General features: G+C 33.6%; 1 protein-coding gene across 1 annotated transcript; it reads right to left on the reverse strand.

Moving 5' to 3' along the window:
- Positions 1–2,062: 2,062 nt before the first annotated feature.
- On the reverse strand, positions 2,063–6,267 carry LOC127729803 (uncharacterized). Its single transcript, XM_052237709.1, has 2 exons — positions 6,197–6,267; positions 2,063–4,744 (listed from the first exon to the last, which is right to left on the reverse strand). The coding sequence occupies exon 2, from the start codon at positions 4,727–4,729 to the stop codon at positions 2,492–2,494; it is 2,238 nt and encodes a 745-aa protein (XP_052093669.1). The 5' UTR covers positions 4,730–4,744; positions 6,197–6,267; the 3' UTR covers positions 2,063–2,491.
- Positions 6,268–11,655: the final 5,388 nt, after the last annotated feature.

Here is an 11,655-nt window from a genome sequence, read left to right on the forward strand (position 1 = left end):
TTAAAGATCAGACAACTCTTGTGGTATTTAAAGATCTAAGACTATAGAATCATGTCGCTAGTAAGTTGAGACAAAGGCACATCGGTCAACCAATTCGTGATGATGCTGGTAACTCTATGTAGTATAAAATAAGAAGACGCGGTAGGATTGTCAATGAGACAACTATAAAAATAAGTTGAGAAAGGCTTGATTCAGTAGATCGAAACAATGGACTGTCAATTTCAGTCGTTCTTCCTCATAACACTGCTGAAGCAGTTTTTGTGAAAGGAGCATATCCCATTTAATGAAGTCCGTATGGTATGACTTTGCACGACTGTAACGTAATAATTGAGATATATAAAGGCCTTACGATGAGGCAGATTATGATACTCCTGTGAAATGGGAAGTTGAAATCATCACGTTCGTCATAATTGTAATTTAAAATCGTCAATCTGTGTCAATGTCGAGGAAATGATCAAGATATGAATTAGACTGTCTAGTTGCGGAAGAGTGCTTATTCTCAACACTCGTTTAAATGTGGGTTATTGAGCGACAGGAAATCAATATTTCTGAAAGAGAAATTAACAAACTTTGGAAAATGTTTTTTTCTTTTTGTCTTTGAGAAGGTTTTGTGTGTGCTCTGCTTCATATCAGTACAAAAACAAGTCGACCAATAGGGTTGCACAACTAGGACTCATTGGAATACATATTGTCTGTCGAAAAATTAATCTCTCAAAATCAACAATGCAAAAAACTGTATTAAATTGCATGTGTCCGAAGCGCAATTATGTTGTCGATAAAAAAAGCATTTTGATGATATCATCTTCGATGTATTTGTCGTTGGAATCGCTGTGGTTTCTCACAAAGTAAGATTTTTCATTACATAAAACAGGAAAATTGTAAATGAATTTTACAGACTGAAACTATCAAAGAAATGTCATAAATATCAAATCCCATTAAAGTTTAAAAAGAAAAATAGAAAATTATAGTCTAGTGATTCCATCATCATGCACAAAAACTCAAAAGGCGACGCCGCGTATGTGCGTCTCATTAGCCGACAACACTTTTAAAAAATAGTAAAATGTTTTCATGTGACCAATTGCGATAGCATGGCAAAAATCTGCCCAAGGTTGTTGGTCTAGGCCAGAGCAAGGTATCTTACATGAAAAATGTCATCATCCAGAATATCCATTTAATATTCGCTAAATGGATTTTAAGAAGCCAATCATTCCTTTTCTATTTATGTATCCCCTTGGTATCGTCTTTCCTTTTTGTCTTGTCGTCCTATTTAACCATGTTGTTATCTTTCTCTCTTATACATGATTTCCTGTTAACCTTGCTGTCTTCTCTCCCTTTTTGGTCGGGTTAAACTCATTGGTAATATTTCAGTACGCCAAACGCGTATTTTCTCTACACAAGATTCATTAAGAGAACTTTCTATAATTAGTAATAACTATACAACTAATAAGTTTTTTGGTAAAACTGGGTTAAACCCCAAACATTTTGTCGCTGTACCATGTCAAATGACCTGTTGCATCTTGTGTTCGTTTTATGTCTATTTTTTGCGAAATAGTCCGGCATTGGTGGATGGTGATGTCTTTAATGCTTTCTAATGTTGTTAGCTATGATATATCCTTTTTATGTAATACTGGATAACAAGGACGACTCTATTCCAGGATTAAGTACTATATATACCATGGTCCTTACGAGTTTAAATATTTAAACGAATCCATGTATGTATTAATGAAGAAAAAACAACATATTTTTTGTAGGGTTGGTTAATGGTTCTCATATAAAATCATATTTATACAAAGTCTTGAGCGGGGATAAAACACAATTTTAGGGATTATTTCAAAAACACTAAAGACAACAAAATATGAGAAACGGATTTTTCTCTCTCAGTTAATCTTTGTTCAGTTTCCTAAATAGTTGAGAGGCGGATAAATTTCAAAAATGGGATGGAGCTTCAGCCACGGATTAAAATCAACATGATCCGCCAACTTTCCTCTTAGATTCTAGATGGGTTTCATGTTTAGTTATCACAGTATGGTACAACAAAAAATTGCAATTAAAACATCAAAAGAAAAATGATATTTGTATTACAAATAAGCGACGATCATGAAACTAGTACACAAAGAATATTTTGTGGAAATTTTAAATGGCAACATTCTCAGATTAACTGACTTCTGACAAAACTTTGGCAAGATTTACAATGTGACTTCTGTTAGTACTTCTTCTTATGATTCCATTGCCAAATTAGGTAGAATAACACAACCATCAGTAATCATGAATGGACTCAAAATATCCTGATATTTTCATTGTATATGTATTTTCTAAAATGTGATATTTCCCCATCCTGCCGTTATTTCGTATTCCCTTCTGCAAAAGTTCAAATGTCTCGTATTTGTTTCAGTATGATGACAATTCCAACCTAATTCCTGCTATAGATAATATCTTCCTCACCACAGTCTCTATCAACGATTTCTTCATGGGTTGATGGACCAAAGCTACATCATGAATTCATTGGAATACAATAGAATTCGTAAAATTTATATGTATAATAAGCTAAAATAGCAACATGATAAATGGCAGCATTCTTCACACGTGGTAATTTACTGCATGAATGATAAAGAGATAATCTGTAGCATTCCAGAGCCTCGTTTGTCCTTTTGTGGGCAGAATAGCTGTATCCTAAAATGTTAAGTGATCGATATCTATGCAGATTGCCCCCAATATCATTGACTGCTTCTTCAAGATGTTTTAATGCTTCCTCTGCTGCTAGAAAATTTTCTATTTTTAGACATGACATATGCAGTAAGAAGAATATATAGACGGCCGGGTGAATAAGAATAAATCTCTCTCCGTAGTCATGAATCATAGCCATGGCGCATTCTACTTGTAACGGATAAGGTAAGCAAGCAATTTGGTCACGCGAAAAGATAAAATCAAATGCACTTTCGATTTCGTCATCTTCATCTGCGGTCACCGGAGCTTCGGATGTTTGAAATATGTTTCCATTGGGCATCCCTAATTCGATTCCATGTAAAAGGGAACATTTCCCAGTGTATAAAAGGTATTTCTTGTGCCCCAGCATTTCATTTATTTTACTAATGACGGTATTGTATTCTTTTAAGCAAAAATGTAAAGATAAAGAATAGAGAGCTCCAGTGAAATCATCTATCAATGCACCATCTTCAAAGTGCTTTCTTGTACTTCTCAGTAATTCTTCTTTCCTTTGTATATTTTCTTCATTGATATATTGCTCGTAATATCTAAAACCCATTTGAATAGCTAAACATTTTAGAATTTTCGTTTTAAAGTTAGTATCGACATCTAAGAGCGCATCAATTGCTTGGGAAGTATGTAAAAGTTTATGAAGAGATTCACAAGCATCTGCAATGTTCGCAAATGCATATGAGATTCCTTGGTTAAATCTTGACTGAACACTGACCTTTTTCTTCAGGTAAAATAATTCATTGAGTTCCTTGTTTCGTTTGGAAGATTCTAGAACTCCATCTATGTTTCCTTCATGTGTTTTCCAATACTTATATAAATGGCTGTCTGATGGTAGACCATAAGTCATTGCACATTGTAATAAATTGTTCCTTATAGTATTAAGTTTGGAAATAACTTGTTTTTTCATTTTATTCTCAGTAAATCTATTATGAAATAAATTTCGTTGTCTGTGAAAATAATGAGACAATTTTTCCTTTTCAACAGCATTAAGTAGGTACGTCAAACAATCTTCAATTCTTGTAAGTAGTTTTTCTGGAACCCATTGGTCAATATCAGTTTCCTCTGACAACCAACACACAGTATTCTTCAAGTGGTAAGAGGTGATAAGGTCTGGAATAACAGGCTCGAGGAGAGTATTTCGTAATTTCTTCAAAATAACAAGGCACTGTGTTTGTGTATCATTAAAATCCCAAGCAAGCTGTCTCTCACCAAGGAGAAAAGATAAGCGCCACTCGAGCGAGAAATTGTGGGACGATCTATCACCTACAGGAATGAAGTGCCAAGACAGTTTTTGAATTTTCTCTACAATGTTTTGACTTGGCCAGTTAAATCTTCTTTCTCTTTGGGCCCACTCTTTCATACATACTGGCGATTGACCGTAAATAATTGCGTGAGCAGTGTCATGATCCAACGGAAGGTCTGGTCTATTTATGTGATAACCATATATGTTATCGTGGGCAAATTTCATAGATGGTCCGTGCACAGTGTGTGAAGATGTGTTCAGTGGTATTGTATGCTCAAATCTTTTCATCATACACTTAAGAAATTTTTCGCTTGATAAATAATTTTTGCCCGATCTTTCTTCCACTAAATCCTCATGCTGACAACCAAACATTAACGCAAGTGTCTCAACGTCGGATGCTGGAATCAACCTATAATATCCAGGACTACAGTTTGATGATTCGGTAACCAGTACAGCACGATGTTCTTGCTCATCAGAACCCTTTTTCTTTTCTACATTTGAATCGATACTTTCGCTATGTTTAACAACTACACCCCTAAACACAATCATATCATCGACATCGCTCTTCCCATAATCAGACGTCCCGTCAAATGTGCTGCCACCTGAATATTGGTCCCAGTTTAATCTGTTAGTACTAATGCAGTCGTAAACTAATGCCATATTCTTAGCTATTTTTGTTATTAAGTTTGCCTTTCCATGACACAGATATGACTTCCAAATATACCTTGACAGTTCTTCTGTTTTACTGAAATTATCATGTTGATCGGCCATGTCCGGATACGCAAACTTGAAAATAAAAAATAGAAAGTGAGTGCTTGCTTCATTTTGTAGGAACGACCAAGCACACCTTTTTTAAATAAGATAAAAATCGATTCTTTAAATATGATTGAATACGAAACATTTCTCTGGAAAACTGTGACACCACAATGCAGCTCGAAGTCTTGACGCAATAACCCAAAAAGAAAAGAAAATATCAAAACCTGAAGATTAGTTTCAATGCTCAAAGAAACACTGAGCTTCATTTATACTATTTTGAAAACAGAATTAAAACTGCTGTACAAACATAAAATTGTCTTGCTCTACGTTTGGTAACCATATAAGAATAAGATATGGTATGATTGCCAATAGAACAACTGTCCACAAAAAGGATAAGATTGGATGCAAACAACTTCAGGTCACATTACGGCCTTCTACACAGAGCAAAACCATACCATATAGTAAGTTATAAAAGGCCCCTGATGACAAAATGTGTGTATATATATATATATAACAGAGAAAACTAGCGGTCTGATTTAAGTTGAGAACATTAAAAGAAAAACATTTATGACATGCGACAACCAACAACAACAACTTAACCACGGACTCCAGGGTTTGGACAGACAGATATAGAAAGTGACTGGGGATATCATATTCAGATAATATCCCTCCCCAAAACATGGGACAGTGGTGTCATAACACAACATACAAGCAGTTGCTGCAAGCTATTTAGAAGCCGAATTTCAACTTATAAACAAACAATGTTTTTCAGACTAAATTTTGTATCAATAAACATATTAATATCTCTCTGTTTACAGGAGGTTCCAATAGAAACTTTTAAACAGGACTTTAATTGTTATCGAGTACATAAGTTTAATGGTTATAATCAAATTAAATGGAACAAAAGTTGTATTATTTCAATTGAAATCGACATGTTTTAATTTACGTTAAGATAGCAATAACAAAACAAAAAAACATGTGAAATAAACAAGTAAAAAAAAACTAATCATACAAGTAGATATTCAACTAAGTAACTAAACAAACAAACAACTAAATCACTAATCGAACGAATTCTCGTTTTAATTGTTTTACATTTGCCATTTCGTGGCCTTTTATAGCTTACTTTGCGGTTCATGGTTTGGCTCATTGTTGAAGGTCGTATGATGACCTATAGTTGTTAACTTGTATGTCATTTGGTCTACTGTGGAGGGTTATCTCATTGGCAATCATACCACGTCTTCTTATATCTAAAATAACTTATTTAATAATAATTGCTTAATATTATCATTCTAATGTGAAGCGCAGTAAAAACCCGTATCAATATCCGTGATATTAAACATTACCTAAGTAATAGGAAGTTATTTTTAACAGTACTTCCTGGTCTTTGAATTTGGTCCACTTGCATGTTAGCACTGTGGTCAAGACGTTCTATCATCAAATGAACAATAGAAATAGAAATCTACAAAAAGATGATAAAATTACCTTTTTCAAAAATATGAAATGCGTCTTAAATCTGGAGTATATCAATTTATGCTTGAAAGGATCTATGTGAAGCCACACCTCTCAAAGGGAGAGCACTTCATATATAAAATATCTCTATTTTCATACAAGACAAAACTAAATTTCGTATTATTTGATAGGCTGCTGCATGGAATACACTTATGACTAATAATGCATGATCGAATGATATCTTACGTAAAGTAAGAACATATTTTGAATCTTTCTCAATATTATTTAGATTTATTCGCAAAAATCTAGTACAGACTCAGATACATAAAGGAGAAGGTCCGGAAAGATTTCTGACATTTTTTAAACACTTAAGTGTTTACTTCAGTTGATTTAATTAGTTTATGTAAAAGATTTGAACTGATTTTGTCATTAAAGACGCTCAAATTCAAGCTTAAATATGAAAACTCTATCAAATAGGTAATAAAACGTCACTTTTCAGATGGTTTTGGTCTAAAATGGAAGTGGACGCATTCGTCTTCAGTCTCAACATTTATATATGTCATGTATTATCATTAAATACAACATATATTCAAATATTAAGACTGAACACAAGTGCAGCCTCTTCCATTTTAGACAAAACCAGTCTTACAATTAGCACAAATGCTAAAATTGTGAAGATTTCAGTATTTTTGCATGAAATGATGATGCTAGTACCTGATGCATGACCATTGTATTGTCAAAAGCAGCCCATATTTATGTAACAAAAGTATTTACTTTCCTATAAATAGCTAAAAGTTGACATTTTCATCAACTTTCTAAAAACGCTATATTTTGGGCCCAAAAAGGGGTCAAACCGGGCCTACATCTTTAAATAAAGGGCAACCTAGGACTTCCATCTGGAAAAGGGGAGGGTTCAGTCTAATCTTCATAAATGTATACTTGATTTTAAACATTTTTCCGAAGAAAAGGATTCCGGTACCTTGACCCCAACCAACGCAATACCGTTAAATATCTAGCACCTGAAAAAAAATATTCCAAAGAATGTATATTATTTGAAAGATTTACAAGCAAATTGGGCAATGCATGCTAAAATACTGTCTGGAGCTTTCATGCCAGCTCGTCATTTCTACAATAGCTACTTTTCTAATTATAAAAATGAATGAGATTTCTCAATAATATTTAAAAAAGATTTTCCCCTCACAAAAAATCAAATCAAACAAAAATTATGCTTCTGCTCAGAGAGACTCTATTAACATTATAGGTTACGTTCTGCCTAACTGTTTTATTTTATTCGAACAAAATACTATTTTTTTTCAAATGGTTTAAACATTTCTCTTAAATTATAATTTAGTCGATTGTACTCCAACAATTCTGCTTCAACGTAGTGATTGAAATATATCTTTGAATACTTATACCATAGCTTTAATATTAGAAAAAATGAAAATATTATAAGCGTTTTTCTAGAGTTTTTTTATCGAGATTAGTTGACAGACTGTAAATCATACCCTATTGTAGAAAACTTATTTCAAACGGATCAGCACATCCTTTATTTTACGGTGATGTTGTTAACCGATCACGGAAATTTAGATACAATCCGAGTAAACTTATCTATCAATTAACTAACTATTATCTAAATGTTTACCAATTCAACACTGTAATTAAATCTTTGAATATTGTTTTTAATAGCTCACCTGGCCCAAAGGGCCAAGTGAGCTTTTCTCATCACTTGGCGTCTGTCGTCCGTCGTCCGTCGTCTAGTTTAAAAAATGTGTCCGATGACCCCGCCTGCCAACCAACATGGCTAAAAATAGAACATAGGGGTAAAATGCAGTTTTTGGCTTATATCTCTGAAACCAAAGCATTTAGAGCATATCTGACATGGGGTAAAAATGTTCATCAGGTCAAGATCTATCTGCCCTGAAATTTTCAGATGAATCAGACAACCCGTTGTTGGATTGCTGCCCCTGAATTGGTAATTTTAAGGAAATTTTGCCGTTTTTGGTTATTATCTTGAATATTATTATAGATAGAGATAAAATGTAAACAGCAATAATGTTCAGCAAAGTAAGATCTACAAATAAGTCAAATGACGAAAATTGTCAGTTGACCCCTTAAGGAGTTATTGCCCTTTATAGTCAATTTTTAACCATTTTTCGTAAATTTTTGTTATCTTTTACAAAAATCTTCTCCTCTGAAACTACTAAGACAAATTTAACCAAACTTGTCCACAATCATCATTAGGGTATCTAGTTTAAAAAATGTGTCCGATGACCCCGCCCGCGAACCAAGATGGCCGTCATGGCTAAAAAATAGTACATAGGGTAAAATGCAGTTTTTGGCTCATATCTCTGAAACCAAAGCATTTAGAGCAAATCTGACGAGGATAAAATTCTTCATTAGGTCAAGATCTATCTGCCCTGAAATTTTCAGACCAATCAGGCAACACGTTGTTGGGTTGCTGCCCCTGAATTGGTAATTTTAAGAAAATTTTGCAGCTTTTGGTTATTATCTTGAATATTATTATAGATAGAGATAAACTGTAAACAGCAATACTGTACAGCAAAGTAAGATCTACGAATAAGTCAAATGACCAAAATTGTCAATTGACCCCTTAAGGATTTATTGCCCTTTATAGTCAATTTTTAACCATTTTTCGTAAATTTTTGTAATCCTTTATAAAAATCTTCTCCTCTGAAACTACAAAGACAAATTTAACCAAACTTGTCTACAATCATCATTAGGGTATCTAGTTTAAAAAATGTGTCCGATGACCTCGCCCGCGAACCAAGATGGCCGACATGGCTAAAAAATAGTACATAGGGTAAAATGCAGTTTTTGGCTCATATCTCTGAAACCAAAGCATTTAGAGCAAATCTGACGAGGATAAAATTCTTCATTAGGTCAAGATCTATCTGCCCTGAAATTTTCAGACCAATCAGGCAACACGTTGTTGGGTTGCTGCCCCTGAATTGGTAATTTTAAGAAAATTTTGCAGCTTTTGGTTATTATCTTGAATATTATTATAGATAGAGATAAACTGTAAACAGCAATAATGTACAGCAAAGTAAGATCTACAAATAAGTCAAATGACCAAAATTGTCAATTGACCCCTTAAGGAGTTATTGCCCTTTATAGACAATTTTTAACCATTTTTCGTAATTTTTTGTAATCTTTTACAAAAATCTTCTCCTCTGAAACTACTAAGACAAATTTAACCAAACTTGTCCACAATCATCATTAGGGTATCTAGTTTAAAAAATGTGTCCGATGACCCCGCCCGCGAACCAAGATAGCCGACATGGCTAAAAAATAGTACATAGGGTAAAATGCAGTTTTTGGCTCATATCTCTGAAACCAAAGCATTAAGAGCAAATCTGACGAGGATAAAATTGTTCATTAGGTCAAGATCTATCTGCCCTGAAATTTTCAGACCAATCAGGCAACACGTTGTTGGGTTGCTGCCCCTGAACTGGTAATTTTAAGAAAATTTTGCAGCTTTTGGTTATTATCTTGAATATCATTATAGATAGAGATAAACTGTAAACAGCAATAATGTACAGCAAAGTAAGATCTACAAATAAGTCAAATGACCAAAATTGTCAATTGACCCCTTAAGGAGTTATTGCCCTTTGTAGTCAATTTTTTACAATTTTCATAAATTTTGTAAATTTTTGTAAATTTTTACAAAATATTTTCCACTGTAACTACTGGGCCAAGTTCATTATAGATAGAGATAATTGTAAGCAGCAAGAATGTTCAGTAAAGTAAGATCTACAAACACATCACCATCACCAAAACACAATTTTGTCAAGAATCCATCTGTGTCCTTTGCTTAATATGCACATAGACCAAGGTGAGCGACACAGGCTCTTTAGAGCCTCTAGTTGGTATAAATATTGCTTTTGTTATCAGCTAAATACTAACACATATGTACTTTCACGGTACTACAATCTGTCGATACCTATAGTTTGGCATTGCACAAGGTCATGTTAAAGACGACTTTACAGTAAATCTATTGGATGTTGGATGTGTACTGATTGATATTTTAGTCTTAGATACATGATTTTTTTATTTGTTGTTATTGGCTTTGAACTAGATGTCAGTAACTGCGAGTACTCTCAGATCTGTACTTAGTGTGTTTTTTGTTGTTAGGGATGAGGGATGGATATATACCCTGCCACGTCCTGTCTGTGTTTTTGTTTGATATTTTTCTTTGTATCGATCTGATGAGGTTAGCCTTTTTCAAATGATTTTCATAGTTTGTTCTTATGTTGTGCTGTTACATCACTGTCCAGGTTAGGGGGAGGGTTGAGCGCTCACAAGCATGTTTAACCCCGCCACATTCTTTATGTGCCTGTCCCAGGTCAGGAACCTGTTGTTAAGTGGTTGTCGTTGGTTCATGTCTGTTATATTTGTTTTTCGTAAATTGTTTTGTTAAAATTAGGCTGTTGTTTTCCTCAATTGAATTGTTTCATATTTTTCATGTCGGGGCCTTTTATAGCCGACTATACGGTATGGGTTTTTCTCGTTGTTGAAGGCCGTACGGTTGCCTATAAATGCTAACATCCACTTCATTTGAACTTTGGTGGATAGTTGTCTCATTGGCAATCATACCACATCTCCTTATTATTATATTCATTTAATAAATAAAGATCGATCGGTAACTACTATATGCACTAAACAAAGGGAAAAAGACGAACGGAGATCAACGAATGTTGGAGCTATTGTCACTGTGTATATTTCATTCGAACATTGCAAAATAATTGCTTTTATTGCCTAAATTTCTGCAAAATTTGAAACTAAAAAAGGCGTTTATTTTGTTGTTGGATCCGAAAATTTGCACGAAACGGCACGAACTCACTAGGTACTTCTAATATTTCGAGGATTGTAAACGCATAATTTTTCGTTGTTACAGATTAAAGTATACGCTAAGAGTTTTTGAGGGAATGCGATGTGTCATATGTGTATTATACACAGAAGAAATTTTGTCATAATTGCACGTTTTCGCAAATAAATCTATCTAATACATTATCATCTGGCTGTTAAGTTGATGTAACTTTGTATTACAAATCGAAATGACAAAAGGAAAACTTATAATTTTTAGATATCCTGTTAATAGTATCATTATGACAAACTTAATGAAAGAATTAACACCTTTCCTGTATAGCGTTGTTATTCTGTCGTTTCCCAAGTAGCATACTTATGAAAAAATATCTGTTGGATTCGAGTGCAACGTTTCTTAATAAAAGATAATGGACTGCTTCAAAACACCTACTGGCCATTAAAATATAACTGATAAAGCAATATATATTTTGTTTTAAATAAAGTTTCAAATTTAGTTTTAAAAGTCAATATTTAAAATTAATAAAAATGTTTGACGTCATTTGGTCAATGAAGGATGAATAGCTGAATCATTGTATGACGCCATATCAATATTTTTAGATTATAGGAACACATGTCTTGTATTCAGAGATATTCTATATTCAGATCGA

This window comes from Mytilus californianus, unplaced genomic scaffold (assembly GCF_021869535.1).
Source record: "Mytilus californianus isolate M0D057914Y unplaced genomic scaffold, xbMytCali1.0.p SCAF_2, whole genome shotgun sequence".
NCBI classification, from domain to species: domain Eukaryota; kingdom Metazoa; phylum Mollusca; class Bivalvia; order Mytilida; family Mytilidae; genus Mytilus; species Mytilus californianus.